General features: G+C 43.0%; 1 protein-coding gene across 1 annotated transcript in view; it reads right to left on the reverse strand.

Annotated features, from left to right (window-relative positions):
• Positions 1 to 13,357, reverse strand: part of PON1 (paraoxonase 1) — a 31,487-nt gene that overhangs the window by 4,970 nt on the left and 13,160 nt on the right. The window contains exons 5-7 of the mRNA XM_043462644.1: positions 10,452 to 10,578; positions 4,029 to 4,229; positions 2,515 to 2,596 (exon numbers count right to left, since the gene is read on the reverse strand). Of these exons, the coding sequence (XP_043318579.1) occupies positions 2,515 to 2,596; positions 4,029 to 4,229; positions 10,452 to 10,578 (410 nt within the window). The remainder of the gene's footprint in view (positions 1 to 2,514; positions 2,597 to 4,028; positions 4,230 to 10,451; positions 10,579 to 13,357) is intronic.

A 13,357-nucleotide genomic window follows, 5' to 3' on the forward strand; every position in this document is an offset into this window, starting at 1 on the left:
GGGGTCATGGCCAACCAGTGAATTCCGCAGCAGATAAAAACTTGCAGAGATGAGGGTAGGCAGTGAGAGTGGGAGGACCCAGAAGCCTCGGGACCCATTCATTCTTCACACCAGTAATAAGCTCCTGCCGCGTGCACCAGCTGAGCAAGGGACAGGGCTGTGTTCTGCCCAGGAAGAGCTGGACAGTCCAACAGGGAGCCCATCCTGGCCTCAGCAATAAACTCTTCCCTTGCAAATCCATGATTCCCAGCAATACCAACTCACCAAGACGCAGGTACAGACCATGTGTCACGCTTCCACAAAGTCCAGTGGAAACGTTTGCATTCCTTGGTCAAGGAAACTTAATAAATGATTCTCTTTGGGGAAAACGGTATCCTCTATTAAAAAACATCCCAGTTTTTAGAGAACTGGAACTCACTGAAGTGAGACTAATTGATTGACTGTGTCTTGGAAAATGTTTTGAAGAAGGGATCATTTTTATCGTGGTAAAATATGCATAACATGAAATTGGTCATTTTAACCATTTTTCAGTGTACAACTCAGTAGCATCAGGTGCATTCAAAATGTCACGAATCCATTACATTCCATTCCCAGACCCTTTCATCATCCCAAACAGAAGCTGTACCAAATAGCTCCCCATTCCTCCCTTCCCCGTCCCCTGGTCACCCCTATCCTGCTCTCTCCTTATGAATTTGCCTCTTCTAGGTACCACATATAAGTGGAGTCATAGAATATTTGTCCTTTTGTGTCTAGCATAAGGACTCTTATGCTAAGTATTCCTAGCATAATAACGTCACTTAGCATGTCTTCAAATTCATTGGTGTTCAAGCATGAATCACTCCATTCTTTTTTAGGGCTGAGTAATATTTCATTCCATGTATACACTACAGTTAGGACACAGACCCATCCACCTTTCATCACAAATTCTAATATCAACCCCAGCTAGTTTGTCAAATTTCTTGGCACTCCAGTAGTAATCAGCTGGACTTGATTAACATGATCCTCCAAAAGAAAGAGTGACACTACCTAGTTGAGGAGGGGGGAGTCTCACCTGAATTATTATGTCAGGACACCAGCAGGATTTTCTGCCAGAAGTGGGAGCCAAACCTGAAATACACTTTGCCCTCAATCAACAGGAGTAGGACCTTTATCGTTCGGTATTGAATGTACCTTGGATGGGGTTTTATTCTTATAAAATCCTTTAACTTTCAGTTTGCAGAAGTATCTATTGTGATAACCAGAATTTGTTTTTATCCCCTCAGCCAGTCTGAGTGTGTGAAATTCCATTTTACTGCAGCGAATACCAAACTAGGCCTGTCAACGATTTTTAGTGTCAAATATGATATTACATGTGATGGGGCTTCGAGGTAATTTTCTCAGAATAAAGCCCCTCACGACGGTCCTTGAGAAGCGCTGACGGGCACAGTCACAGGCAACATCGCTTCACAGCGCCGTGGGCAGTTTTGGCGGGGGAGAGACTTTTCTAAAGCATCATTTTCATAATGCTCTGCTTTACTCACACTTCTTCTTTCCGCTCCTTTGTGTTTTTACCCCTCTTGATCCAAACCTTCAGACTGGATCAGAATTGGTACAGGTAAAGATGAACCCCTGAAGAATGCCCGGCCCCAGCATGTTACTTTAACAATTCATTTGTTGAGTGCGTACTGGGTGTGGGAACTGTCCCAGGAACACACAGAGAAAGTATCTGTCCCGTGACACTTATATCCTCGTGGGACAGGCAGACAGACACTGGGGAGGAGAAGGAAAATATGAATGCAAACCGTGTTAGCAAAGGATGCTGAAGCGAAAAAAATTAAGCCATAAGAGAGATGGGAAGTGTGTGTGTGCGCGCGCATTTGTCTCGGGAGAAGCAGAGTTGTAAGTTAAGAGTACGCAGCCGGGGAAGGCCTCACTGAAATGACATTTCAGTGAAATCTGGAAAGATGTGAAGGAGAGAGGTGTGAAGGAGGAAGAATACCGCAGCAGAGGGACAAGCGCCCCACCCAGAGGAAGCACATTGCCAGGAGAGCTCCAGAAATACTCGGACAGGACAGGCTCAGCAGCAGGGCCAAGGGCTGGAGGCAGAGCTGGTCATGGGGCCACCTGGTGGCCATCGCGAGTACCGGGCTTCACAGATACTGTGCTGAGTGCTGTTGTGTGCAAGCTGAGGCTGTTGTCTGTTCTATCAACGCGGAGGAGGAGAGGGGAAGGAGGGGAAGAGGAAGGCAGAGAGGAGGGAAGAGAGGAGTGAAGAACACACTTCCAAGCCGGAAATTCACGAGAACAGAGAGAATCAAAGTTACAGAGATGATGTGTGTGGTCTGCCACGTCCCACTCTGCCGCCGAGCAAAAGTGAACAACAAATCCAGATGATGCTGATGCCTCCTAATAAAGGAGTGAAAAATTGGTTCTCACCCACTCCAATTAGACAATCCTTTTTCCTCACTTCTAATTTCACAAATCAATTAGAATCTAATTATCACCCCACAAACTTATAGTGTTAATACATCTTACCTTCAATGGAGTTAAAGTCCAATTAGCATGCTTTTCATACACATGAATCTTATGAGCCAGCAATTCAGCTATGTAGACATACCTTCAAAGAAGAAAGAGCTACATCAAAGCCCATGAAGGAAGCAATTCAGAAGGTTACCATGAAGGCAAAATAACTCTTCCTGGGGGAGAACTTTGCTCAGAGACTGGAAAACGGAAGCTGTCTCAAAACACACTGGATTCTGAAGGAACTCAATGAGTTGATGGTATACAGGGGAGTTTTAATCCCTGAAAACTTATTTCAAAAGATGGGAAACTATTTGGCCCTAACTAGTAGGCAAGGAATTTAACTCTAACGCCAGTTCTTAGCATCTGGAAGCAGAAGCATGACATCGCTTTTCTTGGTTTGTCAACATAATGGCAAGCCCCAGGTTCTGCATTTCACCCCTTGATTTAGGCCATAGGAAATACAAGAGAAGACAAGTGCTTGGCCTGGATCTGAGAGAAGACTCCCTCCCCTCTACGTAAGGACAGTGTCACATTCATCATAAAGATCTCTGGCCAGTCTAAGCACAGTGCCTCCCAGAACAAAGAGAGAAATGACTGTGTGATTATCTGCTATTTTTGAAGACCAGGAGATGATATGAGTAATTGAAAACTGTGCTGCTTTCTCTGTATACGTTACTACCCTCTGAATATGATACTAGCCCTCTAAGTATGTTACAAATGCTTAATGATACGAGATGAAGAGGATTTTATACATACACCACTCTTACCCAAAGTGTGGTCCCCAGACCCGCTCTGTGAATTATTTAAAGGTGACCACCAGAAAATAATATGAATCAACTACATCACTAAGCATACTACTTATGAAGCTGACTTTTTCCCCATAGTAACGCTTCCTTGATGAAGGAAGCAGTGGCTTGATTTACATTTTGGCACAAAATCTCTGTCATGTCACAAACCAGTGCTACGGATATAAACATACTCACAAACTGTTAATCTCATGATACACTCAAAAATCTTCCTTCAAAGCAAGCAAAATCAAACTAAATGTTTTTTGTATGTACCCCCTCTCGAAATGCACTCCCCCCAAAAAAGGAATTTAAAAGAGCATGCATGCTCAGCTGTTCAGTCGTGTCTGACTTTTTGTGACCCCATGGACTAGCCCACCAGGCTCCTCTGTCCATGGGATTCTCCAGGCAAGAATACTGGAGTGGGTTGCCCTGCCCTCCTCCAAGGGGTCTTCCCAACGCAGGGATCAAACCCTTGCCTCTTGTGTCTGCTGCACTGGCAGGCGGAGTCTTTAGCACTGCACCACCTGGAAAACCTTAAAAGAATATGCCTTCACAAAATAGTAAATTATGATTTGATATATTTTACCCCCTGGAAACTAAGACATTTTACATTTTCCCCAATTTCCTTTTACTGGAATAACATGCTAAAATGTATCCCCTTTTTAGAAGATGAATATGCTCTAAATATGTCGAATGAGAATCTCGGGACAAATGTGGTATTTTAAGGAGTTCACGTACTTGCTGTCAGGTGACATGCTGATCCCATTAGCAAAATCAAATCCACTGGCCACCACTCGAACGTCATCTGGACTGTAGTAAACAACATTTGACCATGCTAGACCCAAATATAATTCCCAGGATCTCATGTAGTGGTCAACAAAATAGTGATCATTGGTGGCATAGAAGTGTTCAGGGCCCACAGCGACAAGGTCATTCAAACTGCAATTGAAACATACACATATGACACAGGCGGGTGAAGGCATGGTACCTGGCAGGCTCACACAGTGGCATTCATGATATATACTCGTAAAATCAGAATGTGCGACGGAAACTTCACAATAGCTGTTACAGCCCAGAACATGTGCAATCAGTCCTGCCTATGCAATCCTCGAAGACAGTAATTACCTGAAGAAACCCGAAGAGGTTATTATAGCAAAGGAACAGAACAAAACCTATTAACTGTGTCATGGAAAAAAGTGCCATGGTATGTGTGTGTGTGTGTGTATGTGTATAGACAGACTAAGCTCCACAGACATTAAATTAATCCAGGAGTCATTATCCAGGCCACATTGGTTTATGCTCGTATAGAGCAGTTCAAGGCAGTGCCAGGCAGTGGGAAAAAACCCGACAATCTTGAGACTCGCATTTTAGTTATAGCTCTGCTACATGGACCAACAGACTGGTTCTAAATGAGGAAAGGAGTACGTCAAGGCTGTATGTTGTCACCCTGCTTATTTAACTTACATGCAGAGTACATCATGAGAAATGTTGGACTGGATGAAGCACAAGCTGGAATCAAGATTGCCAGGAGGAATATCAATAACCTCAGAAACAGAGATGACACCACCCTTATGGCAGAAAGTGAAGAACTAAAGAGCCTCTTGAAAAAAGTGAAAGAGGAGAGTGAAAAAGTTCGCTTAAAGCTCAACATTCAGAAAACTAAGGTCATGGCATCCGGTCCCATCACTTCATGGCAAATAGATGGGGAAACAATGGAAACAGTGACAGACTTTCTTTTCTTGGGCTCCAAAATCACTGCAGATGGTGACTGCAGCCATGAAATTAAAAGACACTTGCTCCTTTGAAGAAGAGCTATGACCAACCTAGACAGCATATTAAAAGCCAGAGACATTCTTTGCCAACAAAGGTCCATCCAGTCAAGGCTATGGTTTTTCCAGTGGTCATGTATGGATGTGAGAGTTGGACTATAACAAAAACTGAGCGCCGAAGAATTGATGCTTTTGAACTGTGGTGTTGGAGAAGACTCTTGAGAGTCCCTTGGACTGCAATGAGATCCAACCAGTCCATCCTAAAGGATGTACTGAATATTCATGGGAAGGACTGATGTTGAAGCTGAAACTCCAATACTTTGGCCACCTGATGCGAAGAGCTGACTCATTGGAAAAGACCCTGATGCTGGGAAAGATTGAAGGTGGGAGGAGAAGGGGACAACAGAGGATGAGATGGTTGGATGGCATCACTGATGCGATGGACGTGAGCTTGAGTAAGCTCTAGGAGTTGGTGATGGACAGGGAGGCCTGGCGTGCTGCAGCCCATGGGGTCACAAAGAGTCAGAACTGAGCGACTGAACTGAACTGCTACTATTAGCTGTGTAATCTAGGGAAAGTTAATCATTTAATATGCCAGGGCCTCAGTTTATTTATCTATTAAAGAAAAAAAAGGAGGAGGTCGACTGGTCTATCGTCCAGCCTTACAGGGTCACTTTCAGCTATAAAGTTTCATGATTCTAAACGGAGTGACATATCCGTGATCAAGAACTCTCAGAAATAGGATGCGGTGGCTTTTTTGTTGCTGTTGTTCTGATTTTGATTCTCTCTGTGTTAGTGAAAATCTAAGATATATGAATCTATTTTTCTGCTTTAATAGGTACAACAGCGAGCACGTAAGTGAGTCATTCTGTGCTGATTGAGGTGACAGAAGTTCCTCTGGGCCATTATCCAGGACAGAATTATCTCAGCTCCACTGCGGAGGGCGTCACAGCCCAGCACATCAGCTCTGACGCAGCCCTGGGCTCCTGGGCATCTTTGATAAGCATACAGAGCCTCAGTTTTCTCATCTGCAAAGAGAGGTTAAATGATTTTCCCAAAGTCATACAGCTCATTAGTATAAGACCAAGGGTCAGCATCTTCATTTGTGGCATTGCAGTGGGAATTACAATGAGACAGTGCCTGCTGTCTGCCTTGCAGTGAGCCTGCCACTTACAAAGCCTCCATCAACGGTAGCCACTGTTCCTATATGAGAAAGGGGGTCTAGGAATTTAGGATTAGTCTGTATGGGCTTCAGGCAGAAGCCCGGAAAGATTTTTTTTCCTTCTCTTTTTTAAAGGTAAATGTATGAAATTAGTATGCTTTTAAATCCTTTGCTGTTTTTCCTTTTAAAAAAGAGCAGAGCAGAAAGGTTTAGAGTCATAGCTTTGAAATCTGATGGGCTCCATTTGAATCCTCCATTTGTGCTTGCCCTCAACATGGTATGTGGCCACAGCGTGTCACTATGCTCTGAGCCTCTCCATATTTTGGAAGGTTGGGGTATGAATAAAATGAAATAATGAATCAAAGACCTTGGCACCATGCCTGGCATGTTGTAAATGATCAATAATGACCAAAAATGTTATTATTATTAATAGCCTGTTCTATTATAATAGATTAGTCATTGGAATATTAACGCTATGTTGTTGTTGTATTAGTCGCTCAGTTGTATCCGACTCTTTATGACCCCATGTACCACAGCCCACCAGACTCCCCTGTCCATGGGATTCTCCAAGCAAGGATACTGGAATGGGTTCCCATTCCCTTCTCCGGAGGATCTTCCCAACCCAGGGGTCAAACCCAGGCCTACCCATATTGCAGGCAGATTCTTTACCATCTGAGCCACCAGGGAAGCCCATTAATGCTATAGACAACCTTATAAACAACCATCAAATACAAAGAGGAAAATATACATGGCTAACCCTTGGGTTGGGAGAGCAGAAGTTTAGTTAATTGTGACACTAACTATAGTTTGGTTCTGTATTGCCAAAGACCAATGCATTTGCAATTGCCAAGTAGTCATGTACGGATATGAGAGTTGTACCATATAGAGGGCTGAGCACCGAAGAACTGAAGCTTTCAAACTGTGGTGCTGGAGAAGACTCTTGAGAGTCCCTTAGACAGCAAGGAGATGAAAGATGAAACTAGTCAATCCTAAAGGAAGTCAACCTGAATATTCAATGGAAGGACTGATGCTGAAGCCGAAGCTCCAACGCTTTGGCCACCTGATGGGAAGAGTTGACTCATTAGAAAAGACCCTGAAAAATGCTGGGAAAGATTGAGGGCAGGAGGAGAAGAGGGCAACAGAGGATGAGATGGCTGGATGGCATCATCAACTTAATGGACATGAGTTTGAGCAAATTCCAGGAGATAGTAAAGGACAGGGAAGTCTGGTGTGCTGCAGTCCATGGGGTCACAAAGAGTTGGACATGACTTAGCGATTGAACAGCAACAACAAAAGAAAAAAAAAAAGCCCTAACCCTAGAAAATTGGACAAAACTAAGATTTCCAAGATTAAATGGTAAAAGAAATAAAATAAGTTTCACTATTTCATAGCGACTCAGAGCAGAAGCTCCAGACTCAAGCTCCAGACTCAAGGATTAAAATTCCAGTTGTGCCATTTACTGACAGTGTCCCCTGAAGCAGTGTCCCCAGGTTTCATTTGTTTTAAATTTAACATGGTATAGTAGTAAAACCTAATTAAGAACATGCTTGTAAAAGCTAACAAAATAATCTCTTAAATTGGCTATTGCACCACCTGAGTTATAGCGGAAGCTCATTCAGCTTTCATTATCACTGTCATTTCTGCCGTTAGTCTGGCTTCTCTAGTCCACACACTTTCCCCTAATTTAGATCTCGGTATTTGGCACAGTCTCCAGACACTCAGTGTCCTCATTCTCTTTCCAAAATATATTTGTTGAATGAAGGTATGAATAAACTCTCCCACCAAAAGCTGTTCTCTGAACTTTCATGCAGATGAAGACCTGGGCTGTGGTTTGTAATGGTCACGCATTGGTTAATTTGGCTTCCTCCAGTAACCTGATTTCTCTGCAGTGTAAGTTTCCTCAGCTTCAGCCCCGCCTGGTAAGACAGGAGAGGGAGGAGCCCTGGTAACACTCAGCACACATCACTTACCAGGTGCTTTGCTAGACACCTGCAAGTACGTGCCACATGGTTTAAAAGAAATCCAGATTTACACATTCGGAGATAATTGAGTACTGCAGGTAAATCATTCAAATAGAGGTTAAGATTCTAAAAAGATCACAATGATTAGAGGATAAAAACTGTGTGGGAAGATAGTGTCAAATTATTTTCTTAAATCCATCATTACCTCATAAACAGAACCCTAGGGCTTCCCTTGTGGCTCAGAGGTAAAGAATCTGCCTGCAATACAGGAGATGTGAGTTCCATCCCTGGGTTGAGAAGATCCCCTGGAGAAGAAAACCACAACCCACTCCAGTATTCTTGCCTGCAGAATCCCATGGACAGAGGAGCCTGGAGGGCTACAGTCCATGGGGTCACAAAGAGTCAGACACGACTTAGCAACTAAACAACAACAAAGGCCAGTGAGGATGTCAGTTTTGTGTTGGGATCAGGGATCTGTGTGTGTTTTCTTTCTCTAGATGTTGTGCTGTGGAGGAAGCTGGGATACAGCTGGCTGCTAACACAGAGCCGCTGTTTCAGAAATCCCGTGCAAATGAAGAGCAGCAGAAGCAGCTCTGGGAGGTCTTAGAGGCACTGGATCACAGATCTCTTGGGTTTGTGTTTCTAATTCTTAGAAACATGTACAATTCCAACTTTTACTATAAATATCAAGAACAAATAAGCTCAAGAGGTGAAATTTGTCCATGAAACCGGTTTGGGTTTGAGATACTAAGTCTGGTTCTGGAGAAGAGTAGAGTGCTTTCTTGGTAAAAGCATAGAGGAACATTCTCTGGGACTAGGAGCCATAAATCAGGGTCCAGCCAACCAGGGAAATGAGGGAGGAAGAGGATGGGTGTCTTCTCTGGAGCTTGAGTCCTCAAAAGTCTCTGCGGATGAACATCTGGAGGAGTTCAGAAAGGAGAGTTGCCCTCATTTACAGTCTATGGGAACTTGGATAGAATTTGTATCCTACTGTTGTGTGAAAATTGTATAAATCATAATTATGTTGAATTGGTTCATGGTGCCTTTCAGGTCTTCTATATCCTTCTACTTTTCTGTCTGTTGAGTCTATTAGTTTTTGAGAGTTTGATATTGAAACTCCAATTAAAAGTCTTAATTTACCTACTTAAAAAATAATTGTATTAATAATATACAGTGAAACTATATGTAACTTTCAGTTAGTTCAGTTCAGTCACTCAGTCGTGTCCGACTCTTTGCGACCCCATGGACTGCAACACGCCAGGCCTCCCTGTCCATCACCAACTCCCGGCATTTACTCAAACTCATGTCCATTGGGAGAAGGAAATGGCAACCCACTCCAGTATTCTTGCCTGGAGAATCCCAGGGACAGAGGAGCCTGGTGGGCTGTTGTCTATGGGGTCACACAGAGTTGGACATGACTGAAGCGACTTAGCAGCAGTCAGGAGCATGTCCATTGAGTCGGTGATGCCATCCAGCCATCTCATCCTCTGTCGTCCCCTTCTCCTCCTGCCCTCAATCTTTCCCAGCATCAGGGTCTTCTCCAATGAGTCAGTTCTTCGCATCAGGTGGCCAAAGTATTGGAGTTTCAGCTTCAGCATCAGTCCTTCCAATGAACACCCAGGACTGATCTCCTTCAGGATGGATTGGTTGGATCTCCTTGCAGTCCAAGGGACTCTCAAGAGTCTTCTCCAACACCACAGTTCAAAAGCATCAATTGTTCAGCACTCAGCTTTCTTTATAGTCCAACTCTCACATCCATACATGACTACTGGAAAAACTATAGCCATGACTAGATGGACCTTTGTTGGCAAAGTAATGTCTCTGCTTTTTAATATGCTGTCTAGGTTGGTCATAAGTTTCCTTCCAAGGAGCAAGGATCTTTAAATTTCATGGCTGCAGTCACCATCTGCAGGGATTTTGGAGCCCAGAAAAATAGTCTGACACTGTTTTCACTGTTTCCCCATCTATTTGCCATGAAGTGATGGGACCGGATGTCATGATCTTAGTTTTCTGAATGTTGAGCTTTAAGTAACTTTAGTCTCCTGTAAATATGCTATCATACTTTCATAATTTAAAAAATAAGAAAGAGGAAAAAGAGCATTAGAAGAGGAATAAATGAAAGTAAAATAAAATTAAAAAAAAAAAAAAGAAAGGAGAGTTACCACTATCTCCCCACTCCACCCCCCACCCCTGCCAAAAGGAAACACTAAAAGTAGACAAACCATCCCCTGGTGTTAAAGGAAAACAGAAATATGTCATATCTCAGTACTTAGGCAGAAGTTCATGTTTGATGGTTTTCAGATGCAAAAGTGACTTTTCTTCTTCTTGAAATTTAAACAACTCAACCGTGGACTTAAAATCTGGATGGCTTACCACCAGCAGGTACACAGTATTATCTGAGAAGAGATTAAAAACAAAAATCGAAGCATTAACTGAGCTCTCAGCTGTCAGCTCTGTCTCCAAAAAGCAATTTCTACCCACCTCCAACCAGCACTTAGGATGTCAGGCAGATGGAATATTTTCATCTCTTTGTAGAGAGAAGCATTTGTGATTGCTCCAGAGAAAAATGGCTAAAGGAAGACCCAGTGACAGTCTAAAAACCGCCAGACTCCACAGGGGGAAAAAGTCCTCAACTTAAGAATGAGCAGCCCTTGACACTAAAACTCCAAAGAGCTTATTAAGCTTTCTGCTGCAAATGGGCTCAGCAAGATGCAGCACTGAGATAAAAGAGATAAAAGATGAGAAGAATATCAATAAGAGAAGGTGTGCTCAGGTGTAATTTACACAGTGTGAGATGATAAATTCCATAAAAAGAGCACCTGAGAGATAATATCAAAGGGATGCAGCTTCCAGGAGTCAGTGCAACTCTGCAGCATGAAAGAGGCCAATGTAAGTGGTCAAGAAGGAGTGATCAGATGTTAGACCATAGTCTTTGCCTTCGGAAGCAGTGAATCTTTGGAAAGCTTTGACATGACCAAATTGGTGTTTAAAGGAAAATAGTGTCAAGTTTAGGAGGTTGAATGGAAGAAATCTGAACAGAAAAGCCAGCTATGAGGCTTCCCATTAGGCCCCTTGCCAAGCAGATGTTTATTTTAATTGGTGTTACGTGCTACAGAAGGAAAATAAAACCAGATAAAAGGATGCAGAGTAATGAGATGTCTTGTTCATGGGAGTCAGGCAAGTTCTGAGAAGATGATACTAAAGCAGATACTGAAATGAAATGAGAGACTGAACTAAATGAATATCTGGGGAAAGGGTATTCTAGGCGGCAGGAAAAGAATGTGCAAAGGGCCTGAGGCAGGAGCTTAGCTGGAGGTTGTAGTTGGAGTAGAAGTGAATGAAAGAGTGGGAGGATTGAAGCCATAGACATAGGAATCCAGGTTAGTCTTGTAGGGCTCAGGGTGAGGCTCCAGGACTTACGTACAGGGGACTTTCAACCAAGCAGAATGTGACTGTGGGTACCGCAGTAATCCAGGCAGGAGGAAGAACAGCTAGATCAGGAGGCGCTAGTTCTCTCCACACGCCTGGATTACTGCAATACCCACGGTCATATACTGCTTGGTTGAAAGTCCCCTGTAGGTAAGCCCTGGAGCCTTACCCTACTGACAGGAAAAGGCAGGAGAGGATAGGAGAGGAATTTGACAGGAAGTACCAAAAGTCCCTGATGATGGCTGAGGAATATGGGAAGTGGAAATCTAACATAAGTGCGGATGAAAACCCAGATTCATGTTTTGCACAGCAGAATCTACCTCTAGGAACTTATCATAAGTAGTCACAGAAGCTACATGCATAAGAATGTTTATTCTGGCATTAGTTTTCAGTGAGCATAAAGGTGGAAACAGGCTCAATATCCATCAACAGATGAACTATATTATGGTTCTCCCATGCCACAGAATTCCAAACAGCCATTACAAAGCAGCTCTGAATGCACTGTCAGGGAAAGGAATCCATGATGCAGTGTTTAAAGCAAAAGTAATTTATATGAGGACCTGTATAATATTTACGTGGTTATTTTCCCTTTTTAATTCAAAAGAGCATGCACACACCCCACATCCTATTTCTTTGCACTTACAATATCTTAAAAATAAAATATACTGTTAATAAATGGGTGAAGAGATCACTGAAAGGGAAATACATATGTATGTATATAAATTTCAATAGATATATATATGGAAGAAGGGAAGTCATATGGAGTAAACATGAAGAAGGGAAGATAAGAGGATGAATTACTTTTTAACATTTTGAGTTTAATTTGGCCGTAGGTGTTGTGTTAGTCACTCAGTTGTGTCCGACTCTTTGTGACCCCAAGGACTGTAGCCAGGCTCCTCTGTCCATGGAATTCTCCAGGCAAGAATACTGGAGTGGGTAGCCATTCCCTTCTCCAGGGGATCTTCCTGACCCAGGGATTGAACCCGGGTCTCCTGAGGCTCCTGCCTTGTAGGCAGATTCTTACCACTGAGTGGCCAACTGTATAAAATAAGAGTGAAGGAAGGAGGGGAAGAGTTGGGAGAGAGTTTCTTAATAAGGACATTGCTGATGACTTTCAAGGCAGCAATTTTAGTCCCCCCTTGCAGAAAAGTCTGCAAGGACCAAGGAAGGGATTGTCTGATGGAGGCCATGGGGATAGGCGGGATTCTCAACCCTGGTCTGACATTCTTATCTGCTGGAGAGCTTGTAACAAGCACTACCACTCAAGCCTCCCTCAGACCAACTGAACCAAAATATCTGGGGCTGGGGCCTGGGCATCAGGCTTTTTAAAACTCTCCAGGTGCTTGTGTGCACAACCAGGCTTGAGAATTAATGTAGAGACCAAGGAAATGGCTGCAAAAAGAAGGGAAGAAACCAGATGAAAGCATAATGGATGGGGCAATTTGTCAAAATGTGGAGAAACTGTTTGAAGACAAACAAAGGAACCAGTGGGTAGCGACATGTTGAAGGTGACTGTCAGTGGATCTGTAGGTTGCAGGTGTCTTACGTTAGAGAAATCTATTGCTATAAACATCTGGATCTGTATGATTGTTTAAAATGGAAAAGCTCATTCCTATTAGGGCTGAGTATTATCACTATGGTAATTATAGGGATTATGTGAATGTTACTATTTTTAAAAATTAGGTGCTTTGCAAATCTCAAGTATTTTAGCATTCTCAAGCATTTACATGGTTATGTTATATTTAA

This window comes from Cervus canadensis, chromosome 3 (genome assembly GCF_019320065.1).
Source record: "Cervus canadensis isolate Bull #8, Minnesota chromosome 3, ASM1932006v1, whole genome shotgun sequence".
NCBI classification, from domain to species: Eukaryota; Metazoa; Chordata; class Mammalia; order Artiodactyla; family Cervidae; genus Cervus; species Cervus canadensis.